General features: G+C 48.4%; 1 protein-coding gene across 1 annotated transcript in view; it reads right to left on the minus strand.

Annotated features, from left to right (window-relative positions):
- LOC308072974 (hydrocephalus-inducing protein homolog) overlaps positions 1-16,227 on the minus strand; it is a 135,533-nt gene that overhangs the window by 81,055 nt on the left and 38,251 nt on the right. Inside the window, exon 8 of the mRNA XM_080410617.1 lies at positions 11,320-11,444. Coding sequence (XP_080266743.1) covers positions 11,320-11,444 — 125 coding nt within the window. The remainder of the gene's footprint in view (positions 1-11,319; positions 11,445-16,227) is intronic.

Here is a 16,227-nt window from a genome sequence, read left to right on the forward strand (position 1 = left end):
CCAGGGGATGGACCTGCCTTTCCAAGGCTGCCACGCAACAGCACGGGGGAGAGCTGGCTGCCTTCTGGGTGGACTCCTTAAACCCTAAGCCAGACACAATGCGGCGAATCACAGTCGTGCCAGGAGAAAGAGAGCCCCCTCTCTTGGAGGGAGGTTGGGGAATGAATCACCCTTCAAACAGATCTCTGCAGCCATTCCTTCATCTCCACACATGGAGAGTTCAGCCTTCGTGCCTGTATAACCTCAACTTCTTTGCTCTCAAGGGAGCAGAGGAGTGGGAGGGATTCGTGGCCAGACATGAGTTATGTTGCGAGAAACAGCAACATCTCCAATGACTGGACAGCCTGCTTTCTATAACAGACAACTCAGCGTACAAAAATAACCGAGGTTCAGAAGCGTTACAGAGGCAGGCGTGCTTTATAAACCTTGCCTTCCCCCTCCGCTGAACCTTCGGCATACGATGGCAAGCAGGGGAAGCAGGACCCAAGAACTGGGAGACATGCACAGTGCTTCGAGCATGCACAACTCCGGTTCATGGAAACATGACCTAATGCTCTACGGGACAACTAACTACGGCAAAATAAACTCCACGAAAACTATCATGGTCTCACTGTCTAAACCCATGGTCACATGGGTCTTGAAATAATGGGTATAGTTCTGATCTTCAAAGCCAAGCTGAAGCCTTTGAAATTTAATTGTTCTTTCTGCCCTTCTCCAAAGTACAGAGCAGCTTCTATATGAAGACTGAACAGGATTCCTCAACCTAGAAATCACACAAGAGATAGGCAGGTTTGTAAAAGCACAAACGGCCTGGGAAAATCCGAAGAAGGAAAAATTTGTCACCATTTGTCGTAAAACAGGAACCCAAGGGCCTGAAATAGTATTAGTCAGAAATTACAGAAGTGTAGTACCAGCACTTTCCCAAGGAATATTCCTTCCTTTGGAACGTACTGCCATGGGAGCCTACAGAAGCTCATAGCTACAAACCCACAAAGCAACTGGACAAAGGCTTGGAAGGTAAAACCATCAGAAGTGATTAAACAAAGATGAGAATAAAGCCTCTAGCACAGAAAAATGCTAACTCCAGGGCCCACGAGGCAGAAAGCACATGCACTGCCTGCTTCTACACGCTTTGCTAAGCATCCCCTACTGCTGCTCTCCTGGAGAGGAACCGGGGACACAGACACACTCATGCTCCTGGCTGCAGGCACTGAGGATGCTTCTGAAGGCTGGAGGGCTTTGCTGGAGCACCTTCTACCACAGAGAGAAGGATCTGGCATCGTGCTGACTGTCTAAACCCACAAATCTCCTGGCACAGACGAGCGCGCACAGATGCCAGCGAGTCAAGAGGGAGCAGCGCATCTTTCTGCCAGGCAGATAAACTGACACAGAGCGGAGCTGTCAGGGTTGGCCCAGGGCAGCTGCAGGCTTCATGTCCTGGGTGCCAAATGAGATGTGACATTTCATTAAGACTCTTGGTTGGTTAGTATATAAGTTTGGGGAAAAAAACCCCAATCTCTCTACTGTAACAGCAATGTAGCACTAGGTATTTCACTTGACAGGGTAATGTCCATGGGTCTGTGGTTTGGGATGCTTTGCTGCCATGAAAACAACATTTACTAAACCTAGATGTACCTGCCCTGTCATTATTTACACACGCCATCTCATTACAGGCTGTCAGTTCTCTCGTTCTTACATGCTTTTGATCCATTTCCTACAGACAGCAGGACACAGCTCACTCTGCAACCTGAACAAGGCAACATCTGAACTTGAAATTAAAACAAGAGGCTTTTTAGACAGCAGTAGGGCAGATGCTTTGGGCTGTGCACTCCTGAATGACACTCTATGAGACAGCAGGAACACCATCATGTGTTATTCCAGCGTCCGTCTGCATGGCTATGGACACTGGCATCTTAGCACATCGTGGTAACTTTTCACTATCTAAAAGGAAGAAATCCAGCACTGGGTCATCCTCTGTGGAGCCTGTTCTGCAGGAGGAGAGGAAATTTACAGAAGAGCTAAAACATCTTTCCAAATTCTTCTAACGCTACATGATCATCCTGGTGCAAGAGGGAATGCTTTTCAAAGCAGTACAAGTTGTTCTTAAATAGAAAGACAATTTTTTTTTGCCTGAAAGTATAGATCAATGAATGGATAAGCAAACCTTTGAACAAGATTCCCAAACCAATTTCAGGTTTTATGAAGAATGCGTTCCTAGCATTCAACAGCCAGTACCTTCCTCCATTGATTACTGCTCTAAATATTAGGAAGCTGGTAGCCAGATCGATTAGACTGAAGAGAAACAAAACAGCACTCTGCTGCACTTTGTCTCCACCAAAAGAGTCTTCCTCTATCCCTGTAACTCCCTCCTTGCTGAATTTGGATTTTAAATCTTTTTAGGAGCACATGACAGTCAATTTTGGAATATTTGGGTAGCGTGGAAAGCAAGTTTAATTTGATTTGCCCAGTTTGTCAGCAAACTATGCCTGGCTCTCATCTCTTCTAAAAGACACAGGTCCTGCTGCTTTGTCACTGAACATACAAGCAAGCAACGAAAGCAGAGCTCTTCACTCAGAAGGGTGTCACTGTACCTCCACATCGACCCTCTAAGTAATTCTTTGGCTCCTGCTACTATCGTGATACCCAACTGCCTCACCACCGCCAGCATATTCTGGTTTTTCAACCAGCATGCAAAGGTCTGCTGGTACCACTTCACCAGGCTAAGCCACCTCTGGAAAGCGAGAGGAGTCCCTCGCGGCTGGATCCAGCCCTCCCCACCACATGCCTTTTGCTGCACCTCCCATAGAGCTACCTCGATCAGAGTCAGGGGTGCTGCTCTGAGCTGTTTTGCTGGCAGGAAGCTAATGGCATCACCTACGAGGTGTGCTGGGTCTCTGACAAAGGCCATCTGCCAGTCCCAGCACTGGTATTTCCAGCGCTAGGGCAAAACACAGGGCAGTGACAGTCATTTTTAAGAGTTTCTCTGAGGCAGTGCTCATGAGCTACCTTCAGACATTATTAAAACCATCGCGTTAGTTACTCCAGCCCTAGGAGCAGCTTCTTTATAAACCTCACCACAAAATAACTGTTGCCAACACGGGTGTTTCTACAGAACCATTGCCCAGCCTACAACAAAGCTCAGAGCACCCTAATCATCCCTGCTGCCACAATTCATGCTGTCACCGGCCAGCAGTCCCCAGCAAAGCCCCCTCTGAGCCCACACAGCTCATCGCAAGGAAAGGATCTGCTACCCCAAAGGCATCACAAGCCACCGTGAGACAACAGATGGGGAGGAAAAGGGAGATGGAGAGCAACAAGCAGCCACAGCGTCTACAGGACAGGTCGCAGGCTCTTCAGACGGCTCTCCTGCACTTAGGAGTCACCTTGCTGTCCACCAGGCTCCTTGTTGTGCATCCCCCTGTAACGGAGCACCCAAAGTATTCCCCGCTACCTCCTACGCACCGTGCTTAGGAAGGGCTTGTTACAGGGTGAAATACTCCAGCATAGGAACACCTGGGAGCCAGCGCAGAGGCTTTGTGCTGCCCAGCGTGAAGGTGCCTCGCAGAATGGACTGAAAGGACAATGAAACTCTTGGATGATGAAAGACAGCACTGCCACAGATCCAGGATGCCGTGGGCTATTTTTAATCATTACTGCCACTACAGTCATGATACGCTGGGGTACCTGACCAGCTGAAATATCCCTTTTGACCCACAGGGAAAAATAGGGCAGAAACCTTCATTCGGATTGCCTGACAAAGACATGCTCAATACACCACTTCATTAATCAATCACCCTTCAAGCTACTCTTCTGCTTGTCAGCAGACGTTGATGGATCCACAAGGTAAGGAGACTAACGAATGGTCTGTTCTGCCCTGAAATGCATCCAGAGTTAATGGCACTTAAGAACATGTTAGTGATTTCCATTGATGATAGAAGAGACAAGCTCAAGTCCAGGATGCCCTGCAAGAGATGAAAACTACATTCTTCCAGAAATCTTTCACAGGCTAAGAATGGGGTATGCAGCGTCACATGGAAGTCTGCTTCTGGGGATGAACAAAACAGCCAAAAGGAGACTTTTGACCTCCAAACGACCCTCCTAGCACCCACGCCCCAGTCTGCGCTCATGCACTCAACTCCATGGGTTGCTTTAGCAGCACTTTTGTCAGAAGGGGTGTTACATAGTTTTGGAGATATAAAGCCATTAAAAAAATACTCAAGCAAATTAAGCACAAACTTAATTCCCCTTCATCTACCCTCAAAGTGACAGACCATCTGTCTTGAAACACCAGGCCCTAGAGAGGGGGCAAAGGCCATACTCTGTTTGCAAGAAATATAACAACCTTCTCTAAAACAGTATACAAAAAAAATCATTATCACAAGCATTTGTGGAAAAGGGGAACAAAGACAGAAAACAGTTGTTACCTGTTAGCTGATCTGACATAAAGGAACACTTTGGAGACCAATCATACTCACCCATCAATCGAAATGATTTGAAATATAAAAGCCTACATAACCAATTAGTTGTATCAAGTATTAGTAACCAATCCTTGGTCCATTGCAGCGCTGCTACGATTAAGATGCAAAGTCAACATATAATTGCACAAACTCCTATTTACACATTTTTTTGCCCACAATACGTGCCTCCCTGCACTTGCTTTGAAGCAGACACACAAGAACATAAACATCCCACAGGAACCAGCCAATCCCGCTGGGAATTCTCACAAGCGAAGGAAGAAAAGCACAACACGCGCTCGTGACCTGAGACAAGCAGAAAGAAAAATCCCTTTGCAAAGTTCTTAAATGCCTGATAGTCCAAGGAAAAGCTAAAGCAGCCTCTTGTAATAACCACAGCGTCAGAGCCTGGCTTACACCTTTGGGTAACACAGGAAAGATCTTTAAAAACTCACGTTTTCTCGGCATCTGCTAGCACTAAACACAAATGAAAATACTGGCATCAGTTTGTGCACTGCAGCAAAGCTTTGGAGCCAAGAGAGGCTGCTGCTTAGGGAAGCAGAAGGTTTTCCCCACCTCTTCGCACTGCTAAGAAGCCACTACAAGCCTGCCTGGTGTTGAGGGAACAGGGAGTTGCACGGCGATGACGAGCTACAGACCTGACCAGCAGTGGCACACAGCGGTGGCCACCAGAAGCTATGGGGCTGTTGCCGTGAATATAGCTCGATAGTAACCCAACACCACTGCAACATCAGAGCCCCTGTGAACACTCACACCAGACCAAGGTTAAAACCAGAAACGGTTTTGGCATTCCCACCCTGGTATGCTGCACGACACAGGCACAGCTCAGGTCAAGATGCAGCGAGGCAGAGGGTTTGCTCAGGCAAGTCCTGAGCCTCCTCCGCTCCGGCTGGAGTCAGTACAAACCGCGAGGGCTCAGCAACCTGAGGGATCTCAGGAACGTGAAGCGCAACACAGCAAGGGCTGAACCTCAGCTAAACCCTGCTGCCTATCCACATCCATCAGTGGGTTTGCAGAGAAAAAAAGAGAAAGAAAAAGGCTTGCTCTAGAGGCTACATCAATAGGATTTTCATTTTGTTGTCAAACAAGTTCCTGGAAGCTATTGATTGCAGTGCCAGCCTGGCAAGATGACAAGACCCTCGGCAGAAAGGGGGTTCTTAAAGGAAAGAGAAGAGAGGCATGCAGAGGTGGTTGTCTTCTCCAAAGTCTGCACAAAACCACAGATGAGTATCACAGCGAGGTAATGTTTTACCCTTGTGAGTAGCTGAGATGCGCAGAACTGATGGCACATCCGTGCTGCCGTTACTTGCTCAGCCTCAAACATCAAGAAACACGTAGGGCTGGGATTTAACAAGCTCCTGCGTGCGTACAGTGGCCACTAACACACCGCCAAGCCCTCACGGAGGTGCCTCATTTACCAAAGTAAGCTGATTCAGCTAAGGTCAGCAGCAATTTCAGCTGAAGAAAGGGATTCAGCATCCCAACACATCAACATTCCCGGCTGGCAACCCCGTGCTGATGCGTGCAGGAGCTGAGCAGTCACCAGCACCGCTGACAGTTGCCCTCAGCCCATTTGCAACACGATGCAGCCCCTACTACAGTTTCCCACCGTGGCAGAGATGCACAGGCCGTGCTTGCCCTGCTGCCAGCCGAGCACACCCAGTTCTGTAGTTGCCCATCATCTTCACCAAAGGGCTCTGACACATCACATCAACTCACTGTTGTGCCACACGTGACTGAAGAGCTCCACAGCAGCTCCCTAATTAATCATGGTTCAATAGGCCTTGATGGTTCCTGCGATCTCATGCCTTGTTTCCCCCCTTTTGTGATGAAAGCTTTCTCAAGCTGGCGGTTATCACCCACCGCTCTAGAGGCTGCTGCAGCACAGAGAAGCTGCCTGTGGTTAGACGGAGAAGGGCAGAGGCACCTCAGGGCAGTGGCTCCGGGCACCCTGCATAGGGCAGAAGACCCAGATCCTCTTCTGATATCCTCTGCCACCCTGAGCATTGCCGCCACACTAAACACAATGATCCCCAGCCAGTTCTTCCAGATCTACTCAGCAATTATGTCTTTTTTGTTATGATTTTTTAGGCTTACGTTGCCCTAAGGAAATCTTATCTATCCTGCAAGTGTAGGTGCTGGCTTAGAGGAAGGGGAAGCTCGAGGCCAGCTCATCACGCTTGCTGACCAACCCAAACCACACATCCCAGGAGCTCTCCACTGCTCGGTACCAAACCCCCCTGCAGCAGCCCCCCGAGTGCAGGCAGCCTAAGCAGCGGCTGCTGGCCAGCCTTTGGGACTGGGGGGCTGGCGGGACCCTGCCGGGGAGGAGACAACTCGGCAGGGCTTGCTTCTCCATGCTGCAGGCTGGAATCAGCACCCCTGGAGGTGTTGAACAGACACCCAGATGCGGTGCTTCGGGACACGGTTTAGGGGTGGGTTTGGCAATCTGGGGGTAAGTTGGACTTGGTCATCTTCAAGGTCTTTTCCAGCCTCAATCATTCTATGATTCTACGAGGCTGATGGCATTTGCCCCACACCTAGCAAGCAGCAATGGGGAGGAAACGGTGCTGGGGACCCCCTGCTGTCAGGGCCAGGCAGCAAAGCTCAGGGGCAGGGGAACAAGCAGCCAGAGCCCCTCCTGACCCAGGGCAAGGCAAGCTCTGCTCCACATCATCTCCAGCTCCCAGCACGCTGCACTGAAGAAGCCCATTTAGCTGCTCTCTCCTGCCATACAGGAATAACCTGAATCTGGCAGAGAGCAAGTTTTGCTCCCAGGGCTCAGCAGGGGAGACATGACTTCATCCACTTCCTATGGGGACAGTAACTAAGCCAGCGCTGGAAAACTCAATCCCATGACAACTACAGAGCCAAAAGCAGACCCTGCTCACATCTACTACCTGTTCTTGAAATAAGCAATTGAGGAGCCAAGGCTGAGCTCCCCCATCTGTGCCCTGGGTGTGCAGAACCACAAAGGATGCTCTGAGCCTGGGTCTGCCATCCACAGCAAACAAGTCGAGATTTCCTTTAGCACAGCTCCTGCTCAGCAGCTGTCAGCCCTCCCCTAAGTTGTGGAGGAAGCTGAGGGAAAACACAGTATTCATCTGCCAAACACCCAGATGGTTCCTCAGCAGGCTTTTAGCACAAGGCCAGAGGCTTCCAGTGGGAATAAAACCACGGAGAACTACTCCTGAGCCACATGTTACCTCTTCTGGGGAAACGCTTTCTGGGGCTCTGCACCAAAAGGAGACACAAGAGTAATGGAACAGCCATTCCTGCTTGAGGGCTGCCTCCTCTTGGCTATGCTGTCTCCTAAAATTCTCCTGTGGGTACAGGCTCTGATCTCCCCCCTCAAAGAGGGTGAGATCCTGCCCCCAGGCTTTTGCTTCTGCATTAGACTCACAGTTACTGAAAGCAAGCCATTTGCATAATTACTTTTATTACTGACAGCAAGAAAAGCATCTCAATATATAGCGTCTGTCAGCCATGCACAAGCTCAGTGGTGCTTTGCTAATTACTGAAGGCTCCTGTGCTGACAGAGAGATCCCAAGGGATGCAGCAACCAATGGGGAAAAACTGCACAGAGGAATTTCAGTGCCGCACCACAGATCCCCTGGGCTAGAAGTGTGTTGTAGCACCTCACCACAAGGGCCAGTGGGCAACACAGGCACCTACATACAGGCACAAAATCCGGTCCTGCACCTTGAAGGCCACCCATCATATTATACTAGGTACTCTTTGGAGACAGGAGTCTAACGGGAGTCAGGATTTAGGGAGCTCCAAGCAGAGAAGTGATTCTCCTCCCACAACTCCAAGCATCTCTCCGGCACCTCCTGTCTCTGGCAGCCTCCTCTACCTCCATGGAGCACCTGCCGTAGACGGAATTGTTTCTGGATGCTGTCGGACCAGTGAATTTGTTTTGCACCTCCGGCACAGCTCTGGGAACCCGTCATGCATCTCCTCAGCCACGTGCTCCTGAGCAAAGCTCACCTTCCCACACTGAGCTGCTGTATTGCTGGCAGGTTGCAATAAATGTTATTAGTGCAGCAAACTGGGTTTGGTGTACAAACAGCAGCACTCAGGACAAGCAGCTTGGCCATCATCTCACTTGAGCACGGCTTGACAGCTGAAAGAATATCTAAACTTTATGAATACTGACTTGGTTCAGATTAGGGCTTACCTCCATAAACTTGTTTTCCCACATCCACACAGTCCATGCAGGGTGGGCTAAACATCACCTGGGAAGGGCCAAGTGACCGACAGAACTTTCAGTGGCACTGAAACGTTTTCCAAACCTGTACGACAGCTTCAGAAACCCCTTCCAGTACCATAATCTGATGTTAAGGTGCTGGACAGGGATGTGCTGGGGCCCACAACAGCCCAAGTCATGCCCATTTCAGTATGAGCTGGGATTTTTCACACCCACACACACATACATAGGGGAAATGGAGGAGTTTAGGCATGTAAAGCACTGAAGGACAAGTTTTCCTTGTAAATCGTTATGCTCATAGCAGCAAAGACATTTGCTCCACACTCATCCATCACGTTTGTAGCAACAGGACACCAGCACACACAGTCTATCCAGGGGACAGTACCTGTACTCCTAACCAGTCTAAAGGACATACCACTTAAATCAAGCAAACCATACGCAAGGGGAAAAAAGGGGGAAACAGCCTTATTCACATGCAAGAGAACCATGCCTGCTTAAGCAAGGCTAGGGGCAGATCTGACCTAGCCTCAGCAAAACTCAAAGTAACGCAACATGCACCTGATCCTGCGTAAGTCACTCTAACAACGGTGTGTTCCATTGAGAACTACTGCTGCCTGCGAGCAAGTCAATACTGATACACAGCAAAGCCAGGAAAATGCCTCCCAACACCTCAAACTGCTCTTTTGCTCTTAGCGCTTCTGTTCCACAATAAACAGTCTGTGGGTGACTCCAAAAGAGCGACCCAGCTGCTCTTTTTAGGTGAGTCACAGGGAGCCTGCTGTAGTGCCGGACACATCAGCCAGGGCTTGCCACACGAGCTCAGCTAACGTTGCCTGCTGCTCTGCACTACCCCTGCGAGAAGCAGCTTTTAAGACTGATTGATTACGTGTTTCCGTTTCACTTTAGCAATTAATCTCAGCAGCCTTTTACTTATTTGTAGGCTTCAAAGCTAGAGAGAATCCCTTAATTATCCCCTTGCTCTCCTCCCCAGTTCGTAGTTTATTTAAAAAAAAAACTGCAGCGTTGTACTGGCAGGCAAGAATGAAATCCTGGGTTCGTCTCCCAGGGAGCTGCACATGTTCCTGGGAGATCACCAGCAGATGGCTTGATCTCCGTGGCCCAGCCACACAAATCACTTTTGCAAAGATTAACCACGGAGGAACCAGTCGTTTCAGTAGGAACAAGACTCAGGTTTTTCAAAGCAAGCCACGAAGATCCTGGCCCTGATTATTCACTCACTCTGTTCCGTCACAAAGTATAAACCCTACAGCCCTGATCTCTAGTGTAACTACTCACCTGTCCCAGAGAAAAATCTAGCCCTCTGAGTTTTAGCCTATAGATTCTCTATAGGCATACAAATAGGGCAATTGTTGTGCTTCCCTAGCTGACATTTCAGTAATTCTTTCAAGAAACTGTTACCCAAACCAATAAACTTCTCTGAGCGAGCATAAACCATTCTCTGTGAATATGTCATTAACTGAAAAATATTAAGACAAAACTGCAATAAGCCATAAGGCTACAGAAGCGTTTGGAAGATACAGGTGCCTTTGTAACTTCTACAAACTCAAGACAACTAAAATGCTCTTTGCCGGGCTAAAGCAGCACACAGTACCACCTCGGTTAGGACATCACGCTTCCCAGGACCAACCTGAGGAACAGGGACAAAATAAACCTCCCTCTCAGGTGAGAGCAAACACACGCCAAATGCATTCACGCAGCAGGGAAAGCGTCTTGTTGGGCACCACAACATACCCCTGCTGAGCCAAGGCTGACAGAAGCATTTTATCGTCACACCTTCTTCTAAAGATTTTTCCCACTTACTCTTGAGTAACGCTTCAAGCTGACAGTGTTTCTGTCTCCTACCCTAATATAAATTTTATACCCATCTCAGGAGGCAGCGAGCTCTTACTGCCAAACCCCAAGAGCCCTCAAGTCCTGGCTGCGTTAGTCCTGATGTCGTGAGCTGTGGGATGTAGGTGGGTAGAGGGCAAAAACAAAGAAAAAGGGTCTGTAGCAACAAAAACGGAGAAGCAGTACAGGGGACAGATGTGTAAGAGACAGCGGGCATTGGAGCCAGTCTGAGAGGCACACATTCCCACGTACGCTTTAAACATAGCGCTGTCGAGGAATAAAGCTTCACACGTGCATATGCACACCGTAATGGAGAATCACTGTTCCTCCTGCCTCCAACTCAGCAACTCCCAGCAAAACAGGATTCCAAAAAAACTCATTCCTGCTTGAGGGGATCCACTTTAAAAGACCCCCTAAACACCGATTATTTGTCACTTTCCTTTGAAGCAAAGCTGGGACAGGGGAGGTACACCTGGAGAGGGAATGAAGGTGGCTCAGACAACAGGGAATGATGGTAGATGACAGTCATGGGGGGTGCTGGGTGGAGAGCACCGTGCTGACACCAGCGTCCCCCAGGGAGAGACCAGCACACAGCCACACAGAACAAGGGCACACTCAGCCTTTGCCCCTAACCTGCTCACTTGAAGCACCAAAACATGCAGAGGTTTTGAAAGAAAAGGGTTTAGAAGGAATCTGCAAAGCAAGTTTAACAGTCTTCTGCTTTGAATGGGCTCTGTTTTGAAGGACGCAGAGCGTGGGCACCATGCAGTGTCCAGCACTTACCTGTGTCGTAGTGTACTGTCAGGGGTCTGGAATAATCACCCGTCTTCTGTGGGTGGAAGTCCACTGTTACTTGCACGGCATCACCAATCCCAAGGGTCCCAGCAGAGGGATCGACAGAGAAAGGGCTGCAACATGGAGAGGCACATCAGGATTATTGTGGGAGATTTGGGGACTATGTTCCTTTGGCTGTCTCGCTCACTTCAGCTCACCTGCGCAAGCGAGAAGCAAACAAACCACAGTCAGCAGAAGAAAAAGAGAACAGACAGCATCAGAGACTGAGCCACCGACTCGACTCCTGAAGAGCTCCAGCCCTCAGAACATCCTATGCTATAGAATGACCTCATCTCCCCCATACCCTGCATCCAGTTCTCTGCAGCAAGGCTCAAGAGTCTGACTGCTAGCGATACGATCGGAGGAGGGTTTTTGAGGAGCACGGAGATGGTGAGGGTTATTTGCATGCACAGCTTGACACGGACTTCCTCAAGAATCCGTCTTTTCCTGCCACCTATACACCTCATGAGATACAAATGTCAAGGCAATGCCTGTCCCAGTGAGATTGCAGCCTGGAAATCAGACAGGGAGAAGAGAATTTCTTCTTGAAGACCAGAGAATAACTGGAGTTTAACTTGCAGAATTCAACTCTCTTTTTTTCTTTTTTTTTACCTTGAAAGCATCCTGGTTTTGCCTAAGAAAGGGCACATTTTATCAGCGTTTCAGTGAAAGCTGCTCTAAGCAAAGAAAAATCTGTAGGAGTGCAAAGGCACATTAGAGTGATACAGAAACAAGGAAACAAGACACAAAAGGAGTACCCATTTACAGCCTGAACAATTAAATCTCTAGCTAAATGAAGCACCATCAACAGGAGCATATCGAGGCAAGTTTAACAGGAGGTTTTTGGTGTATTCACAAGCAATGCAATCTGGGGCTCCGGGTTGTAATCCAGGCTTGGTAACTGTTTGCTTGGCCCGCTGGAGGAATTCTGTGCAATGTGTTGGAAATAATTATGAAAAGGTATTGGTGTACTTTGGATTTAACACGAGCAATTATAATTTGTGGCCAGGTAAACAGCTCTCGGCTGACACATAATTCAATTCTTTACCGCTTAGGGAAAAGTCAGATGCAACATGCTCCTGCACAACAGCAGCTGGGCTTTGTGGCTCCTGTACAGCCTCACTTAGAAAAAAAAGTTATTGGCTTTAGTGCTTTGCTGGTGGTCAATTTGTCACCTCAAAAACACCTTCCAGAGAGTTTCCCAGTAATTAGGGAATGCAGCACACAAAAATAACGAGAAAAACTGGAGCCATGTGCAAGCTGAGCTTCATTCATGGAAGCAGTGACAGCTGATGAAATTGCTGGAGTTCCTGCTCATTAAGGAGATATTGCTGCAATTAGGGGCCTGACCTGCTCCCATGACAACAGCAAGAACATCACCAGTGACTAATGGGGAAGCACTGGGCCTGCAATGTTTACGTGCTGGACCTGAGACACCTGGGAGGGAGGAGGAAAGCCAAGGTGCCACCAGCCTCAGAACTGGATTGTTCTACATGGCCCTGCACCTGCACTGGGGGTTGTGCCTGGTTATGCTGGGCAGGGCTCTGCTGGTGCTTGGCTGGCATCACTGCCTGCTGGGGGAAAGGCACAGAAAAATTCCCCCCACCTTTTTTTTTTTTTTTTCTTTCTTTTGTTTTCCCCCCCCAGAAACATGGGCAGAACAGAAAAGCTGCTGGTTAAGGGCCACACTTCAGCACCACCTCCCATCCCATCCCCTTGTCTGCATACCCCTGCCCTCAGATAGCTGGGATGGGAATAACACTCCCGAGGATGACTTCAGGGGACAGCCAAGAAAAAAGGTATCTTCCTATCTTCAAATTATCAGAAGAAGAGGATCACACCAAGGTCAGGACTCATTCTCAGGACTGAGAAACAGAGCACAAGTCAGAAACCGCACCTCCTGCCTCCCACCCCACGTTGTACCCACGGGACAACTTGGTTCCTGCTGTCGCAGGAGCTTGGTATCTCTCACATAGACCTGGTTCTCCAAGACCCAGAGGGATGTAAGCTCCATGCTTAAACTGGACTCTGAATTTCAGTCCACATCACTAAGCTGTTCCCTGCAGCCTACAGATAAGAGATGCTAAGGCAACGTCTCTGACACACTAATAGCCACATGAAAACCACTGCCAAGAGATGAAGCTGGCAGGCTAAACTCTGGCCTTCTCTCCATTAATTGTGAGCTGTTCTTTAGGATAATTCTTGTCCTGTTAGATCTACCCTGTTAGTGAATCACTACTGCTCCTGAAAAAACAGGAAAGATAAGGTTTGGAGGTTTTTTAACAGCTTCTCTTCTGACATCCTTTTTAACTATGTCCATTTGTACGTTTGCTTTGTTGTACAACATCTAAACTGACACAGGTCCAGATCTCCCAACGGTGCCTTGCAATCCCCAGCTTGTATAAACTCATCTAGCTGCCCCAGCCTGAGGGAGACCTTCCCGCCAGAACCTGCTGAGATCTTGCCCGTTACTGCCCTGCAGAAAGGGAGCAACACCAGACTAGTAAGAAATTTCATAGGGATCTGTTCTGGCATTTACATCTTGCTTGCCTTCACCAGGCATCAGCTCCCCATCCTGACAGCTGGGCAAAAGTTAAGTCCCATGAGGATACCACCGGCAAAATACTCCTGACAAGTCAGAAACACAACTGACAAGTGAACAAAGCTGACAGTTCTGTGGCCCAGGCTCTCCTACTATCACTCTGCCTTCTCTCCTGCAACCATAAGTTTAGTCAGTGCAGTGTGCGAGGAGGCTGCAACATAACTTCAAGTCCCACAGTATGCTTCTCTTCTACAATCCAAGAACTTTTTAGTCCACTGGTGCCTTAATTTGCATTATAAAATCATTTGAGTTTCTGAGAATTTATTTCATTACAAGTTGCCTCCAACCCCCAGACAGACAGTAAAATTACCAGTGATAGCATTGCCCCATCTGTCAGCTAAGGCCTATTGCAGGAAAAAAACTAAAGGTCATTTAATCTTGGCATACATTATTTTTTAGTAATGGTATAAAAGCCAAAGTCAAGCACCATAACCATTCCAGTAAACACAGTCTGTTAGGTCAAAGCATCCAAGACACCACCTCTGTACTGGAAACATCCCGCACAGAGTCAGCAGCATCTCACAAGCTCTCTCTTTCCCTCTTTCCCTGCACCTCGGCTCTGTTGTCCTGTCCTTGTACATCCTGTGGTAACTCTCCAATCCCACACCTCGATGTCGTATATGGGTACTACAGGGGGCTCCTAGCACTGCACCTTGTAGCATCATTGCCTGAGCTTTCAGAGCCTGGTGGGACATTCCTTAATGTATCTTCTCAGACGGATCCTCTCTGACCTCATAGCACAGCATAGCACAAGGTCTGTAACATCAGGAAAAGGCAGTGCTGCGCTGAGATCTGCTTCCAGGCGCCATTTTCAACTGAAATGTACTGGAATGACATTTATCTCCCCGAATGCCATGGAGAAGAAACTCGTTATCCAGCCTTAACAATGAGAATGACAGGAAGAGACTTTCTATATTTATACTAGTACTGCTCTGACTCTCCAGCCTACTTGTCACACCAGCTGGGAGGCCACTTCTTTTCTGCTGGGGTTGCTGGAGCCACTGAGCTCACCTGGGACCTCGGGGCAGGTACCTGGGCAACTGCTCACAGCACAAGCAGCAGGGAACCCACTGTCACACAGTGCAGTCCCCAGCACTGGCTGGAAGAACCGCTCCTGGCACACCATGGCCTCATCACACAGCGAGAAAGAACATGGGGGTTCTGCTCTCAGGCTGCAAGGGGACGTGCTGACCTGGTCAAGAGGGGGGAACACTCGGATTCTGAGTGGGGGATACAAGCTTGGGGCACTACAGTCCAGATACTGGAGGGCTGGGCTGCCATTCACTGGGACACAGCAGAACTGCATGCAGCCGAGGGATGGGAAATGCAAACACCTGTATTTGGGGTGGAAGAATCCCTGGCAGTACAGGCTGGTGGGCACAAAAGCCTTTCTACGGAAAGGGAGCTTAGGGGCTGCAGCACAGGACATACAGGGAGATGCTGGGATAAAGGGCTTTGCACAGCCTGGAGGAGGACAGAGCAAGGCTGGTATTACCCGATCTTACTTCTCGTGTGGTGTGCACACCCGATCGAACTCTGACACTGGTCTTGCTTTGTTTGCCGTGTTTGCTCAGATGATCTCCAGAGGTCCCTTCCAAAGTTATTCTGAGTTTCTCTTCTCAATCAGCCCAATTCCATTTCACATAGTCCCCAAATTTCTCATATTTCCTATACATTTGTGCATATATGCAAGCAGATGGTAGACAGACAGGCACTGGAGGAACTCAACCTCTAAGAAAGTTCCCAATGAAGAATTCATTATGACATTTTGCTGAACACTTAAAGCAAAAAATAAAAAGAGCAGAAACACAGGAACTTCAGAGTATTTAAAAAGAAATCTGAATGAAAGTGGAGGCGACTTCATTAGAATAAAACACTGCTTATACTCAAAGATTTAAATAATCAGTTTGAAATTTCAAACTGGCTTTCAAAAATTCATAATGAAATGAAAGAGATGACTGATGCCTTCAGCTGACATGGGAAATCTTACCAGCTTTTGATCTCTGCACACACACAATCCAGTTATTCAGAATTCTACTTTTTTGTGTGTCGTATGAAATAAAGCTTTTGTAACACTTCCCATCTCTCTGTTGCAAATCAGGACTGAAAAATTTAATTGCTGAAGTTCAGCATAAAATCCGTATCAAGCAGGATTCAACACACGCTGTATCACTCAACAGAACAGTTGGCAAGGATGTTGCCAAGAGACGCCAGACACGACTGGGTATCTGTTTTGGCGGTGACGACTAGATCTG

The sequence above is a fragment of the Falco punctatus genome, assembly GCF_963210335.1.
Source record: "Falco punctatus genome assembly, chromosome: 14".
Taxonomy (NCBI): Eukaryota; Metazoa; Chordata; class Aves; order Falconiformes; family Falconidae; genus Falco; species Falco punctatus.